Source organism: Cyprinodon tularosa, unplaced genomic scaffold (genome assembly GCF_016077235.1).
Source record: "Cyprinodon tularosa strain WSP-4 unplaced genomic scaffold, ASM1607723v1 ctg3, whole genome shotgun sequence".
Classification (NCBI taxonomy): Eukaryota; Metazoa; Chordata; class Actinopteri; order Cyprinodontiformes; family Cyprinodontidae; genus Cyprinodon; species Cyprinodon tularosa.
The window spans coordinates 2,706,954-2,722,078 of record NW_024039007.1 but is presented as its reverse complement, the minus strand read 5'-3'; the positions used below and the strand labels follow the sequence as shown (position 1 = coordinate 2,722,078).

Here is a 15,125-nt window from a genome sequence, read left to right as displayed (position 1 = left end):
TTACTCCTATTTTACGCTCCCTTTAATTGTCGGTTTATTTTGAATGCAGCACAATCTCTAACCACTCATGGTTCGGTTGGTGCATGATGTCATACCGTGGGGGGACCGTTATGCTCATGGGGGATCTTTTTACCGATGCAGATTCCTATCGAGCTTTTATGAAGTCAATAATCGCTATCAAAATAACAAAATAGTAGAAGGAGACTTCACCCTCTCTTCAGGCTGTTATAATTACTATTTTGAAGGTTAAGGAGAAACTGGTTGTGTTGGTCCCTCCCCACTCAGAGCTGCTCAGAGAGGGGCTGAAAGCTTCTACAAGCCGGAAGAAGAAAACTAACAAGGAGGTGAGCAGATTAAACGCACTTAACCTCGTCAAAAATTGATTTCTCAACTTCAAACCACATCGAAGCTCTTTAATTTTATTTAAACTGAAAGCATAGTCATGTTTAAAATCTTAAGAGTTGCAAGAATGGCAATTAAGTGTTATTTAGTTTTCATCTATTGAATGGTGGAGTTAGCCCCACTTTTAATCCGAAAACAGGTGACCAGTTTACATGCCTACATTTCTTAAAGCAAATTTAAAAGAAAAATAATGTAATTTTCATTTTATTGACGCTCGTGTTCAAATGTTCGTCTTTTTCTTTAGTGTCCACAAGATGTCGCTGTTTCAGCTTTCATCAATTAAATTTAGTTAAGCAGATACACACATTAGTATTGTAGTAATTACACTACATTACCTTCTTTATGTATATTGTACCTATAATCCAATATTATAATTCATTTACATTCAGTAAATACATTACTTTTTATAATTAAAATGTCAGTATTACAACAATCAATATTTAGTATAGATGATATAAATACTACAAAAGTTATATTTTAATTAAAGTACAATTTATCTGACAAAAGTTAGTAAAATATACCAATATAATGGCTCCTCTGTCATTTGTGTTTTGAGGAGGTTGTCTGCACATGCACTCCTTAAATAAAAATCTAAGACTTAGGATAAATTGAAATAATACTAATTTAGAAATTGTACCAGTTATAAAGACTTAAGAGAAAGTATGCATAGTTTCATCCCTTTTTTTATAGTTTGTCATGTTGCAGCCAAAAGCCTTGGTTTAGTTTATTTGAATATGTCTGTGAGAGGCCAGCACATTGTTTGGCTAATGGAGATTCAATCCATTTTTGTATGAGCTGTATGTCTTTTATCAACTGGCATAAAGAGCCAATAGAAAAAAAAAGAAAAAAAAAGGGCAACACATTGTAGAAAAAAATGTTTTCCTAATTTAAAAAGGGTGATAATTTGTGATGTACGTTTTTTTATGGGTTGTTATTTGCCAGCTTTTCATAAATAGAAACTGAATATTCTGGCTGTTGTTTGCAGAAAAGCTCAAACTCAGACTTATCTTCATTAAGCTTCAGATATTACCATTAAAAACCAACTTTTTTTTTACACGATATGTACAAAAACATCTTGGTTTTGGTTTTTGCAAGTTTTAGCAAAGATTGTGTGTTTATTAAATGTGATGTTTCAGTCAGACCTGGCTGAAGCAACAGACGGGGGTACAGGTCCTATCTTCCCAACTCTCAAGTCAAGTCCAAGTTCTATGGTTTAAATGTAAATTCATAATGAGCCATCATTTAGATCTTTATGCCATTGCAGGGCCAGTGACTATTTACATCAGTCTATGGATGTAAGGTGGGGTACTTATACGTTGGAGAATCCTAATGTTTGTAATTTCATGGCCTTCGAGGCAGCTTAAACACCAACTATAAAAACTAAAATATATGTGTCCTACCTACACAAGCACTGTGACTGTAGTCATAGCATCTGAAAAAAGTTTTGATGCAGTATAGCAGCTATCTTCATTACAGGCATGCATACATTGCTATTAAACGGCTAGTCAGTGTCAATGTAGTCATCTGTGTTTAAAGAAAGCAAACACCAAGGGACAATGCTGTCAGAAGTGCTCGGATGCAAGTCTTTCAGTAACCTTTATATAGCAACTACTAATAAGGATTTTCAATTGGAAACCTTTGCTTTTCGCATCAAAATTCCAGCTTAAGCAGGAAGTAAAGCACAACTTCCAAACTGTGGTCAGTAATCTGGATATCTGGTTTTATGCAGGAAACAACAGCAGTAACTTCCTCTTTTTAATTAATTCGCCTTCCAATAATAGAAAACCTGGACCGGTTGGCAGTCTGTCACACCGACACAGAACCAAGCACACGCACACTGATACCTTAGTGACGCCAATTAACCTAACAGTCATGTTTTTGGAATGTGCAAGGAAGCTAGAGTACCTGGGAAGAACCCACACATGCACAGGGAGAACATGCAAACTCAATGCAAAAAGATCCATTGTGCAGCCCCAGAGCTTTAAGCATTGAGTCTTTTTAAATATAACCAAGTCTATCAAATCTGTGAGTCAACTGAAAGTTCAAACCTCTGTTTTCTGTTACAAAGATATAAAAAAAAAACAAAAAAACTTTGTGTGAAGCTGAATCCAATAGCAAAGATCAGGTTTATGTCAGTAATTCATTCCCATGTGATCCACGGTGAGTTTTTAATGCTGTGCTTACAGTCTTTGCTTATTTCCCCTCCCATAAAACGGCTGATTCACCGTTTTTCAATGAGGAAGTAATGAGCTGTTCAGTGTCACTGCTGTTGCAATCCCTCAGCCAACTGAGCCAATTATGATGAAGCCACACGTGAAGCCATTCACAACCGCTGACGCATACTAAAATGTTAGGTTAGGCTGCAACCTAAAGAAAATGGACCCGACATGTTGCAGCTTGTTCAGGAACTGATTAAAATGGTGTGAAAGTACGTTTGGTGTTACTGTCATTTAGGGCTGCAACTAACGATTCTTTTCATAATCGATTCATCTGTCGGTTATTTTTTCAATTAATAATCAGATAGAGAACGGTTCCTCTAAGAAGGTTTTAACCAGAATTAAACCAGGTGAAACTAAAACTTTTGTGGAGTTCTGGATAGAGTATATTGACAGGAGAGAAGGTTTTTTTTCTTATCTTAAATGCAAAATGCAAAATATTTATATATATTTTGTAACAATTTTGGTATAATTACTGCTCTAAATGGATTGCTCTATCAGCCAAAGTCACGTTTTAGATTCTCTATACTCAAGTTAATGATTAAGCCCTACCGTAATTACCGGTAGTGGTTATTATTATAATATCTATGGGAAATAAAAAGGTTGGCATGAGGTGCTGCTTCGCTTTGATGTTATGACAGTAATACGGAAATATTTTGATTTATTTCTTTGGGGATTTCAGAAAGAGAGGAGACAACAACTAAACTGGACTCAAAGAAGTTCCTCATTTTAGAAGCACCTGAGGTTTGTGTTTTAAAATAGGCTGAACAGTCAGATGTCTGTTTCACTTCTGTTTCAGCCAAATGAGACCCATATCATGTGGTATGGGAAAGAACATGCAACTCTTTCTTTTCTAAAGATCGGGCTGCTCCCTTATAGTAGCCTCCGGTTTCCATAGCAAAAAAGAAACACTCATGAAGGCCAAGTTCCACTGCAGGGAGATAGCTGTAGCTGTGCATATAAATCCTGCCGCTCTGTGTTGCAGATGGAGATAGATTGTCCCCCAGAGGAGTCCATAACATCTACATTCGATGAGGACTCGGTTGAACTGGGAGACGTCAAGGATATGAGACTGGAGGCAGACGCCATCGTTAATGACGTTCTCTTTGCTGTAAACGAAATGCACGTCTCCCAAAGTCTCACCAGAGCATTAGACATGGCCTACATCAATGTGGAGACGAGAGAGGGCAACCGTTATTGTCTGGAGCTTACCGAAGCCGGACTCAGGGTAGGAGACACTTATTCACTTTTTTTTTTTGTAGTTTCTTAAAGAACCAACTAATGTTCTCTCTAAACAGGTGGTGGGCTATGCTTTCGATGAGGTGAATGAGGAGCTAAACACCCAGTACCACGAGACGGTTTACTCTCTTCTGGACAACCTCAGTCCAGGATACAGGGAAGCGTTTGGGAACGCTCTACTGCAGCGGCTGGAAAGGTTAAAGCAAAACGGACAGTAAAAAAGGGACAAACAGCATGTTGGTCACTTTACTGTGGCCTGTCTCACATGATGCCCAATAACCTAGTTGCCACTACTAATAAAGGCTGCAGAGCCAATCAACCTAATTTTATTCTCTAAATTTCATAACATTGAAGGACTTCATGTTAGATTTAGCCGCTGCTTCAGGCTGGCTGTTTGGGATCTGTTGCAACAGTGTGCTGTTTACTTTACTGTGAAAATATCTTATTTCTTCCATGTGTATTTAGTGACTAAGTGAAAATGCTGCTCCTTTTAAAACTCATCAAAACCAAGCATAGAGAAGCAGTTTCATTTGATCTTGTTCCCCTATTGAAGCTGACCTGATACCTGCTCAGATCTTGCTTAACCAGTTTGTTTTCACCCCAGATCTCCAGTAAGCAGTTATTTAGAAACAATCTGCCTTAACAAGTGAGTTTTTTAACGAAAACTACTAAGGTTCATTGATATTTAGTAAGAGAAGTTTCGGTTTTGAACTCATTTAGTTTCATTTGCCAGCATTTTGTTTAGGCTGGAACTGCTTTTCAGTTCCTATCATCTAGTTCACCTATAGTAGGGCTGAAAAGATTGATTGTGATTAATCAATTATTGAAATAATCATCTAATTTAGTAATCGATTAATCGTTAACTGGAGACTCTAAAGCTGACTGAGAAACCCTCTTAGAGCTGTTTTGTGTCAAAACTGTAATATATATATATACCGGTATATATAAACATTTTGCATTTAAGACAAGAAAAAAAAAACTTTGTCATCTGTCAATCTGCTATATGCAGAACTTCTCAAGTGGAAAAGTTTTAGTTTCAGCTGTTTTAATTTCATTCGATTTAAATAGTCATTAGTTGCAGCCAAAATCTAGATATGTTTGTTTTTTGAACGTTTGCATCTCAACCTGCAATTTAAGCTGTACAAAAGCTTTTATTGTGTTTTTTTCATTGAATCATGTGACTCGTTATGCCAGAAATAGCATTTATTGGTCTCCAGCTAAGATTTTAAAGCTGCTTTAAACATTTTTTTTACTGTAAATATAACCTGTGTCATAACCTAGACATAATCCTTTAGTGTTGTAAGACTGAGGAAGAAAAACTGCTCTCTTCCTGCATTTATACATTCCCTCCCTTGTTGTTGCCCTTTGCTAACAATAAAATCTCAGAAATATGTCAATTGTGTGCCGTCTCTTTGAATAAAATGTCCCTGTAGGAAACAAAAACACCTTCATGGGGAAAATACATGTGTAGCATATCCTACTGTTTATATCTTATTATGCTAATTGAATTAGGCTCTACTCAGAGCGTCAATCTATATTTTCTTTTACTGAAGCATTTCCCCCTCCGAACTTTGCAGCATTCTTATTTCTGTAGCTGATTAAGCCCCTACCAATGAACCTATTATAATCAAGCAAACATCCAGAGTTAAAGGATCAAAATAAATATGTTTCTAGTTTGTATTCTTAAAAAAATAATTATAAAAATATATTTAACCTGGTGCAAATATTGGACTTGGCTTATTTTAAAACACATTTGTTGCACATATCAGTTACTAGAAATTAAAACTGAAAAGGGCACACTCTAACAGCATAACAGGCAGATAAAGAAAGGTTCAACTACAAACTGAAACAGTCAAAAGCAGCTCGTAACAAATAGGCTCTTATCATTGATTTAAAGCCACTTAGGGTTTCAACACTCCTGGAAGTTTGTTTCAGATTAGCCTTTCTGTAAAAGTTCAAAAAAATCCACTGGACTTGGTTTCCAAGATTTGAAGACGTTTCGCCACCTCTCCAGGAAGCTTTCTCAATTCAAATAGCTTCCCGGAGTGGTGGCGAAACGTCTTCAAATCTTGGAAACCAAGTCCAGTGGATTTTTTTGAACTTCTACGGAATGACTATGAGCTGGATGACTGAGAATCTTCATCAGCATATCAGATTAGTGGAGAATTAGAACTAGAAGCTGCTTCTTCGTGTTAAGGGGAGTGGTGGCCTAGTGGTTAGGGCATAGAGCTTGGAATCCTGAGGCTGTGAGTTTGAAACCCACTTCCCACAGACTGCCACTGAGCAACACCCTTAACACCTCATTGCCCCACGATTGCAACCAACTGCTCCTCAAGGGGATGGGTTAAATGCAGAGGTAAATTTCTCCAATGTGAGATACATAAAGTTCAATTGTCATGTTTGATTCTAGGTATGCAGAGTAGCCTTAAAGAACTTAATGTGCTTTGGTGTTAAGCCATTCAGTGATTTATAGACTAAAAGAGAGCCAGTGTAATAACTGTAGAACTGGGGTGATGTTCTCCACTTATGAGGAGGCAGGCAGCAGTGTGGATCCACCGTCTGGTCTGCTTTTGAGGCAGACCTGTGAAGACACTGCTGCTGTAATTTATTAAACTAAAGATAGCACATGGGTGAGATTTTCAGAGACCCTGCATGGAACATCCTTTAATCCTGGACATGTTCGAGTGTTAAAAGGCTTAATTTCCTCTGTGCATTTATCCAGTAGACTGAATCCCAGGTTTTGTTCTAGACTCGATCAATATCTCAACCTTAAGAAACCAAACCTTTTATTTTCAGATGCAGAACATCTGAGGAGTTTGTTCATGTACAGATACTTTGTTTGTGCTCCTTTTTCATAACTGTTGTAGTATTTCCATGGAGGCAGTCACTCTGTGGCAATGCTGGGATATAAAGGAAACAGATTCCAACCTACATGACATGTCTACCCAAATCTAGAGCCTCTGTATTTTAGCTAAAGTCCTGAATAAATTTGATTTTGATTCATACAGTTCTAAATAGATTAATTTCGATTCGATCTGTTTTGACAATAATGAAAGTGGTTAAACTGTTTCAAAAATACTCATGTATTTTATTTTTTCCTGTCACATTAAACACAAAGTGCAAACTTGTAAATTAGACAGTTTAAACTTGAGATGTGAACAAAACTGTCTCAAAAGTGCAAACTTGTTTGTGAAAAGTGAAAAAGTGAAGCCTCACACGAGCAAGCAGACGTGACACAGCGGAGACACAGCAGACATGCATGAGCTGCATTATCTTAACTGCACAAACCATATTTGCAGCGTTGTCTGTAACAACTGCCCCCATTTGTTAATGTCTTCAGTCAACATTTTGGCTATATTTGCAGCCGTCTGGCTTGAAGTAATCTTGGTGGTCTGTAGCACAAGCTGCGAGGTGCCACTCAATCTTTGTAATGGTAAGTCACCTTAATGTCACATATCCAGCACATTAGCTGTTTTAAATCCAAAATGGTTCCAGACAACAGACTTCAGTTGAGACAGCTTGCTGAGCGGTGTTACTTGGGTTGGCATTTGCACACGCCTACTTAGTTGAATGTGAACGTCACATGCGTCACTAAAACTCATTGATCTCATTCCCTACACATTGATTTTGCAAAAATGCAAAGGAATCGATCCAAAACCTTTTTTTTTTACCCACCCCTACCCAAATCATTGTAAAACTTAAGCTGGAATCTCAAAAGATCATTCTTTGTCTCCTCATTGAGCAAATCCAGTCTCTTAACTAAAAATAATATGCAGACTTTGCTAGTTCAGAAATATCTACACACAAAGACTTCAACCACTGCTTCTCATGTCCCAAATATGTACAACGCCTCTTGAAGCTTTAATACACACATTTTTCGTCTCCATCAATCCCTTGCTTACATTTTTTATAAGGCTAGCATTTTTTTTCCCTTCCATAAAACTTTCCAGTAGCAATTATGTTTTGTAGCTCAACCTCCATGTAAACCAATGACTTAGGGCTATTTCCATGATTAGAATAGAAAATCCCTTTATTGTCCCACAATGGAGAATTATTTGGATCATAGAGACTTCCAATTTTATTTCATAACAATTGATATAAAGTCAATACACTTGCTTTAAAGGTACAAGCTCATTCAGACTACAAGAAATAAATGTTCTTACAGTTCTTTATTAGCATTTTGGTTGCATAGTTTCAATTCAACAGATCTGCTAGTAGATCATTGTGAAATATTACAACTTATTAGCAAAGACAGAGACTACACAGCAGCCAGTAAACATTTGCAAAGTAGTGGAATGTTGTTCATATTTAGCCTTATTTACAAACTTTTAATACTTAAGCTGAACATAAGGCAGTTAGTTATCAAAATGTGTGGTATTGTTCCAGAATTGAACATGTGCTGTGAATGAGGAAAAAAGAAATCTCAAGAACCAGAGATATTAGATTTTTCTTTTTTTTTTTACTCAAAGCTGAATCCCTTCTTAAAAGCAGCTCATCTGAGGTTCTTCTGTTATGATGGCTTAGCTCACAATCTGAACTGGGAATTTGATGCAGAACAGGTCTCTGTTGTCTTTATCTCTCAGCTCCCACTCCACAACACATTTGATCTAGAAATACAGAGGGAAGTCAGTAACCACAGTGCATCAGATGTTGGATCAAATAAATGAGGAAGAAGTTAACTGTTGCCATCAGATTCAAACTGCTTTGACTGATTATAGAAATAGTCACTTAAATGTGAAGCATGAGGAACTGAGTCACACTTACAGAAGGATACTCGCTCTTTACTGGTAATGAAGCCTGGTAGTTATAGGTCTGGCCCTTCGTGATAGGACACTGGATTCCAGATCTGCATCCATCTGGCACAGGGATGGGGAAAGGGAGCGGGACACCTGCGACAATACCATGAACCACAGCCGTGCTCGTGTCGCTATCCACATCTTTAAAGGATGTATAAGAACAGATCAATACACATATTTAAGTTGGACTACTTTGAGGGTGAAAGCATCTCATTGAGAAACAACACGTACTGCTAATGAATGTGACATTGACGCTGTAGGAGTCTCCCTTGTGAAGCTGACAGGGTTGCGAGGGACAAGGGTTGATGTCCACGCCGGTTACCTTGCCTGAAACGGAGCCTGGGAACAAACATGGAGAGAAACTGGGTTTGTAGGATACAGACTTATTTCCAGGGTCCTGAAACACATTGAACAGATCGTCATACCTAAATAACTCATATTGGTTTATGCTGGAGAAGAAAGGTCTTAAATTAGTAGCTTAAACTCATAAAAAGGCCTGTTTCCAGGCGACCAGCAGACCTGATTATAAAGTAAAACATGGTGGAACATCAAAAAACGCATCATCTGTGCTAAAACCAGATGAAATAGAATGGCGGAGTGAAGTCCAATCAGCTTAGGCTAATAATTAAGTGTTTCCACAGGAAAACTTACATTTCTCAGTAGGCAAATAAAGAAAACAAACAGTTTGACACCCTCCTAGAATAGAATGATAAAATTATCAAGTTTATCTGCAATTTTTTTGAGTTGCATTCACTTTAAGAGGAGTTAAACTCTAAAATAAGATAGAAAAAACACTGCAAGAAACAAATCTGTATTTCAGCCATGTGAAGAAGAAATAAAGGAATTGAAAAATGCAAATCTTCCTGTGTCTGTAGAATGACTAAAAACAATCTTTAACTGTTAACATGAGTAGCTGATTTAATCAGCATGAGTTAAATCGGGGGCGGGGGTCCATTATTGGATTTTTTATTAAGTACAATTGGTGGGACCTGATAATAGAACTTAACATTCAAATTTGAAATTTTCCTGTGCTTCGTTTCGATCTTAATATTAAGCTTTGCCCTTTAAATAAATGCTGGCCTTCAAAAACAAACAGCGTTAGGCTACTTCCCATTTAAAACCCCGACGTTTCCCAATCCAAGGCACTTTTAATGTTTTTATTATTTATTTATTTTTTATATTTTTCAATGTTTTTATACATTCCGAGAGAATAAAGAGTTAACACAAAAAAAAAAGAAAAAAAAAAGGAATGAAACTCTTAGGTGAAATGAAACTCACCACAGTCCAGGTATTTCACCGGCTGCGCCCAGCTGACTCCCATCAAGCAGAGCAAAACTATTAGACCAGTCCGCACATCCATGTTTCTAATCTTGTGTTTGAGCCTAAAATAGAACACCATTTGTTAGAATACGTTACACAATGAGTTGTTAGTTAAAAACATGGTAAAATGTGACTGAGTATCGATGTACCAACCTAAAAAGTTAACAAGTGACAAAACAATAAATGGAGACGAACAGAACCGGTCGCCTCTGTCACCCAGGTATCTACTGCAGCTTTTATAAGTTTTTAACACCAAATAAACACGCAGCTCCACTATGAAACCAACAAGCTGTTATTTCCGTGAATAGAATCACGCGATTCAAGTCACGCCCTCACTACTTCTCTGCGCGTTATGACCAGCTTTAATACGTTGAGGAGCAACACTGCCACCTACTGGAGTGACGTAAACCCAACGCTTCCCTGTCTTATTTTACATTTTGTCACAATTTTTTTATATGAGAGTCTATAGAGGTTTTTTTACGACACATATATGGCACATTTATACCAGATAAATGTGGAAATAGCCGTAATGGATTGTGGGATAAACAAAGTTCCATTGAAAAATGTGTTATAAATAGTGCTGCTGAAGAGGGAGGGTTGAATGTGGATTGACTCAGTTTGGTGCCTTTAGGCAAATAACATGTTTAAACCAAGAAAGACCCCTTTGGTTTGAGCACATATCCAAATTATCCTTTATATATTGTCTCTGAATTATGTACATGTTTTTCCTTCAATACTGCAACTTCTGCGGTCCCATTTGAATTAACAGATGTAAACAAAAACAAAAAAACTCAGCCTTAATGTATATTTTACTTATTGTTATTATTATTTATTATTTGCTTGTCCCCCCTATTTTAAAAACTATGAAATTCTAGGGTTTTTATTACACGGACAATTTGCCACTTAGAAACTCTGTTTTTGTTTTTTATTATATATGTTCTTTTACTTTGCAAAACTTTTTCTAGATGGTTGTATTATAAAAAATTTTTTATTTTTTTTTTGGGGGGGGGGGGTTAAATTTTACTGCTAATTTTTAAGGAAAAACATTGCATATCTATTCTTTCACAGGAGACACATTTTGCGAATTTTTCCTATTTCGACCGACCTATTTTGCTTCTTTTTAAATTTATTGCACCCTAAAACTGTCGTTCTTGAACTGCAAAACAGAATTTTTGACCAATCACATAGCACAACAGTGGAAATAGGGGCGTGTCCATTGGGCTGAGAAATATTTCAACCAATCAGAACGCTCTGTGTGTGTTGCTACGTGGTGGTAGTGAAATTTTCCCCGAGGTCTATTATGAAAGATGTCTGCGTTTAAAGGAGCAATGATAACTGCGTCAAAGACAAAAGTGGTATGCCTTGTGAGGTAATTTGAACTTTACAACACTGTAGAAGTAATTTCAGAACTTCCTTACTTAACATGATATTTTATTATGGTGTCGAAGAAATTAAAGGCTGCTGTCGGTTTGTATTTATCTCAGTTAGCAAGCTAGCTGTCAGTTCAACCGTTAAGTAACGCTAGTTAGCCTAGATGCTAGTAGCTTTAAAGGTATCTTGACAGTCGACATGTAAACACAGCTCTGTGTTTTAGGGCGTCCATTCTCCTAAACAACGTCGGCGTTAAGAAAGAGCTTTACCGGCTTCCTGAACGCTCCAAACCGCTTTATATAGCGGGGCAGCGGGGCTTCAGCAACGCCTCCGCCCGGAAGGAGCAGTCTGGGGAGCCGAGCTCATCAGAAGACAAGGTGCTCCTCACCGATTCATGCGTAAAGGTACGTTAATACTCACGATCAGGCTTTAAAATGTCATCTTTTTGGGCTGAGGGAGCAGGAAAATACAATTTTGATTGAAACCGTTAAAAGTAGGGATTAAACGTTTCTGAACCATCAAGCATATACATCTTCATCTTATATTCACCTTCTTAAGTTGCCAATCTTAGCCGATTCCTTGCCAAAAACATTTTTTTTATTTACAATATAAAGTGTGTCAGACAATATTCAGGGAATGTAACCGTTTTTCCAGATTTTTATGATTTTTAGTATTGATTTTTTTTAAAGTAATTTAAGTCTAAACTCTGTATATGCAATTTTTAATAAATGGGAAAAACTAATTACTTTTCAACCTAATTGTTGATTTAATATGATGTTATATATAATCAAAGGTTTTATGTTTTGTTAACTCCAGAGGCTTTCAGAAATCATGGAGAAGGGCGAGTATTTAAGAATACAGGTGGAAGGAGGAGGCTGTTCTGGATTCCAGTATAAGTTTTCTGTAGATCGCAACAAGAATGAAGAAGATAGGTAACGCTTTCCGCACACCTTCGTCTCAAAAATATTGGTTCACATAGATGTTGGGGTGTCCTGCTTGTCTCATCTAATCCACCCCTGGGTTCTTTCTGCTCTGCTTTCAGGGTGTTTGAGCAGGGTGGCGTAGGCATCATCGTTGACCAGGAGAGTCTAGAGTTTGTGAAGGGATCCACTGTGGACTTCACTCAGGAGCTGATCCGCTCCACCTTCCAGGTGCTCAAAAACCCTCAGGCAGACCATGGCTGCTCCTGTGGAAGCTCCTTTTCTGTGAAACTATGATCAGTGCATCTCCACTGTTGAATGTGTTGATTCAGTATTTTATTAGGTGGATATCTAGAACAAAATAATGATTTTTTTTTTTTTTTTTTTTGAAAAAGAAAAAAAAGATATGTGTCATTATTAAGTTTTCTTGTTGCTAACATTTGCATCAGTGGAAGGCTTTATTCAGGCAGTTTTTACTTCTACTGACAAAAAAACCAACCTTTTAACCTGAAGAAAACAGAAATCAGTATCTTTAATATGGAGACACTGTAAGCACATTGACAAAGAAAATGTTGCCCCTCTGCAGTGCTGTTGCTCTATGTGAAGTTAAACGATCTGCATTATGTCAGTCAAAGTGTTAGTGGATGGTCTTTATTAGAAAGCAAAAATGATAAGAACAGTAGCAGCTTAAATGATTTCGTTTCATTTCATTTGCCTCAGATGCCGTATTTATGCTCCGTTCCACAACTAATTGTTGTTGGTAATGACAACAGTTCATTAGTTGGAAAGAGTTTTTAATGTTTCAATAAGATGATGTGTTGGGATTAACTTTAACAGCTCAGGATGTTACATTACCACTTTGCCACTTTATCTTTCTACCAAAATGTTACTGGAATCTCATCAAATTCTGTAGGTTTGTGTAAAGGAAGGTGCATTAGCTTTAATAGTTAATGCCAAGATGCATACACTAAAAACTAACTTCATAATCTAGTGAGTAAAGGGGTATTTTGCTGTTTAAATCAGTTCTCTTCCACCAGTAACACTGAAACTGGAGATTCATTTGCCAGCTTTGTGTTTTCCTTTTTTTTTTCTTGTGTGTTTGTGAAAATACGAGAAAGCGAATCCAATATATTGATTATTTAGTCTGCTATTTGAAGAGGTGTACAGCAGCTGATGTTTTCCTACAGAACAGAAGATTTCTGGAGTGTTTTGAGTTTCCTTCCTGTAAATGATGTAAATAAGTCTGAACTGCAGTGTGATTATAAAGGTTTAATTTATCGTGTCAGATCTAAAATAAACCAGGCAATTTATGAAGCACATTTGTGATGTGATAAATTTAATTATTTCAATGAAGCAATTTCCTAAAAATCTAAGACTGGGCGCATAAAATTTTTACATAACTAAAACGACAGAAAATTGGAAAGTAGCGGAAAGAAAAAAAATATTCAGCTCCCCTTTCTCTGCTAAGCTAGGCTAGCTTTATGTGTAAGTATTGATCAAAGTGTTGAGCAGACACAATAAAGCACTGAAACAAGAATAGAAGAACACAAAAAGAAGTGAAAAAATAATTTGGTAAAAGAAAGAAATGAAAAGTGTTTTTTTTGAAAATACAAAGTGAGGAGGCTGGGAATGATTCAAAAGCAAAACTTCTGTCCCCTCTAAGCTTTTTCTCCTCAATCTCCAGTAGAATTGTTTCTCTGCTCCTATTAAATCCATCGCAGGCTGTTTGCAGAAATCCCCTAATTAGCAAACAGGAGTCCAGCTGTGTGTGATCTAATCTCAGGATAAATGCAGCTGTCCTGGGAAAGCCTCAGGTTTGTAAGTGAACAAACTTCAATGAACAGAACGGACAGGTCAGAGATAAGCTGCCGAAGCATTAAAAGCAGATAACAATAGAAAAACAATCATTAGGAACATCTTTTGGTTTTGGTGTTTATCTAATGAGAACTGAAACCAACCTGCTTTTTTCATCCTGCCATTCAAAATTTTATTTTAAAAATCTAAAGATAAGAAATATGAATTTTTACTATCTAAAATTTTACATTTCTTAATTTCTAACATTCAAGTCTTAGTAAAACATGGTAAACGGAACTTATTATTATTTTTTTTTTAAGGACTTTAGATCTAGCATTGTAAGACATTTATTCAGTTACAGTGAAGCACAATTCCTGGTAACTGAAGGAGCTGCAGAGACCTACAGCTCATATGGGTGAATCTGATGACGAGACAATCTTTTATGCAAAAGTGGGAATGCAAGGGGTCCTGTTTAAAGATTTGACAATTTATTTTTTAAGTAGCAGGTGTTGGCCATCATGTGGGAGAGGGTGGTCTGGTCAGATGAGACCAAATTTAACAGGATAGGGCTGAGTGTTCGAACTGCACCATCATCATGGTGAACAGGGGCAGCATGATGCTGGGGGAGGTTTATTTTTCCAGGATGGACTGAATGTCAGAGTAGAAGTTAAGGAGTTTGATAATTTAAGATGGAAGTTGACAAGCAATTGGATCGTCCATCCATCCATCCATCCATTATCTGACACGCTTGTCCCAATTGGGGTCACAAGGGGTGCTGGTGCCTATCTTCAGCTGTCAATGGGCGAGAGGCAGGGTACACCCTGGACAGGTCGCCAGTCCATCGCAGGGCAAAACAGAGACAAACAGGACAAACAACCATTCACTCACACCTAAGGAGAATTTAGAGAAGCCAATTAACCTAACAGTCATGTTTTTGGACTGTGGGAGGAAGCCAGAGTACCCGGAGAGAACCCACGCATGCTCAAGGAGAACATGCAAACTCCATGCAGAAAGACCCCGGGCCGGGAATCGAACCCAGAACCTTCTTGCTGCAAGGCAGCAGTGAC

The 15,125-nt window shown here is 37.3% G+C and overlaps 3 protein-coding genes across 5 annotated transcripts; 2 read left to right on the top strand and 1 right to left on the bottom strand.

The window, feature by feature from the left end:
• Positions 1–82: 82 nt before the first annotated feature.
• On the top strand, positions 83–5,254 carry LOC119787500 (gsk3b interacting protein). 2 transcript variants are annotated; one of them, XM_038291396.1, is made up of 3 exons: positions 83–344; positions 3,604–3,846; positions 3,917–4,075. In XM_038291396.1, exons 2-3 carry the CDS (start codon positions 3,604–3,606, stop codon positions 4,073–4,075), a joined length of 402 nt encoding a protein of 133 aa, XP_038147324.1. In that variant the 5' UTR covers positions 83–344. The 2 variants fall into 2 exon arrangements, with proteins under 2 accessions (XP_038147324.1, XP_038147325.1); XM_038291397.1 differs by lacking the exon at positions 83–344 and having other exon boundaries at positions 3,917–5,254.
• A 2,753-nt stretch (positions 5,255–8,007) lies between these two features.
• On the bottom strand, positions 8,008–10,311 carry LOC119787480 (NPC intracellular cholesterol transporter 2-like). Of its 2 annotated transcripts, none has more exons than XM_038291363.1 (5): positions 10,134–10,311; positions 9,932–10,041; positions 8,885–8,992; positions 8,622–8,794; positions 8,008–8,464 (listed from the first exon to the last, which is right to left on the bottom strand). In XM_038291363.1, exons 2-5 carry the CDS (start codon positions 10,011–10,013, stop codon positions 8,378–8,380), a joined length of 450 nt encoding a protein of 149 aa, XP_038147291.1. In that variant the 5' UTR covers positions 10,014–10,041; positions 10,134–10,311; the 3' UTR covers positions 8,008–8,377. The 2 variants fall into 2 exon arrangements, with proteins under 2 accessions (XP_038147291.1, XP_038147290.1); XM_038291362.1 differs by having other exon boundaries at positions 9,932–10,035; positions 10,127–10,309.
• Positions 10,312–11,199: 888 nt separating this feature from the next.
• On the top strand, positions 11,200–13,578 carry isca2 (iron-sulfur cluster assembly 2). The gene is made up of 4 exons (XM_038291544.1): positions 11,200–11,342; positions 11,568–11,748; positions 12,161–12,276; positions 12,387–13,578. The coding sequence occupies exons 1-4, from the start codon at positions 11,281–11,283 to the stop codon at positions 12,559–12,561; spliced, it is 534 nt and encodes a 177-aa protein (XP_038147472.1). The 5' UTR covers positions 11,200–11,280; the 3' UTR covers positions 12,562–13,578.
• The last annotated feature ends 1,547 nt before the right edge of the window (positions 13,579–15,125 follow it).

Excerpts from the sequence above, each read along its gene's own strand:
- LOC119787500 (XM_038291397.1), top strand. The coding sequence starts at position 3,604 with ATGGAGATAGATTGTCCCCCAGAGGAGTCCATAACATCTACATTCGAT. Across the intron at positions 3,847-3,916 it reads TTACCGAAGCCGGACTCAGG|GTGGTGGGCTATGCTTTCGA; the intron begins GTAGGAGACACT and ends CTCTCTAAACAG.
- LOC119787480 (XM_038291363.1), bottom strand. The coding sequence starts at position 10,013 with ATGGATGTGCGGACTGGTCTAATAGTTTTGCTCTGCTTGATGGGAGTC. Across the intron at positions 8,795-8,884 it reads CAATGTCACATTCATTAGCA|ATGTGGATAGCGACACGAGC; the intron begins GTACGTGTTGTT and ends CATCCTTTAAAG. Across the intron at positions 8,465-8,621 it reads TAAAGAGCGAGTATCCTTCT|ATCAAATGTGTTGTGGAGTG; the intron begins GTAAGTGTGACT and ends CTGTATTTCTAG.
- isca2 (XM_038291544.1), top strand. The coding sequence starts at position 11,281 with ATGTCTGCGTTTAAAGGAGCAATGATAACTGCGTCAAAGACAAAAGTG. Across the intron at positions 11,343-11,567 it reads AAAGTGGTATGCCTTGTGAG|GGCGTCCATTCTCCTAAACA; the intron begins GTAATTTGAACT and ends TCTGTGTTTTAG. Across the intron at positions 11,749-12,160 it reads TCACCGATTCATGCGTAAAG|AGGCTTTCAGAAATCATGGA; the intron begins GTACGTTAATAC and ends TGTTAACTCCAG.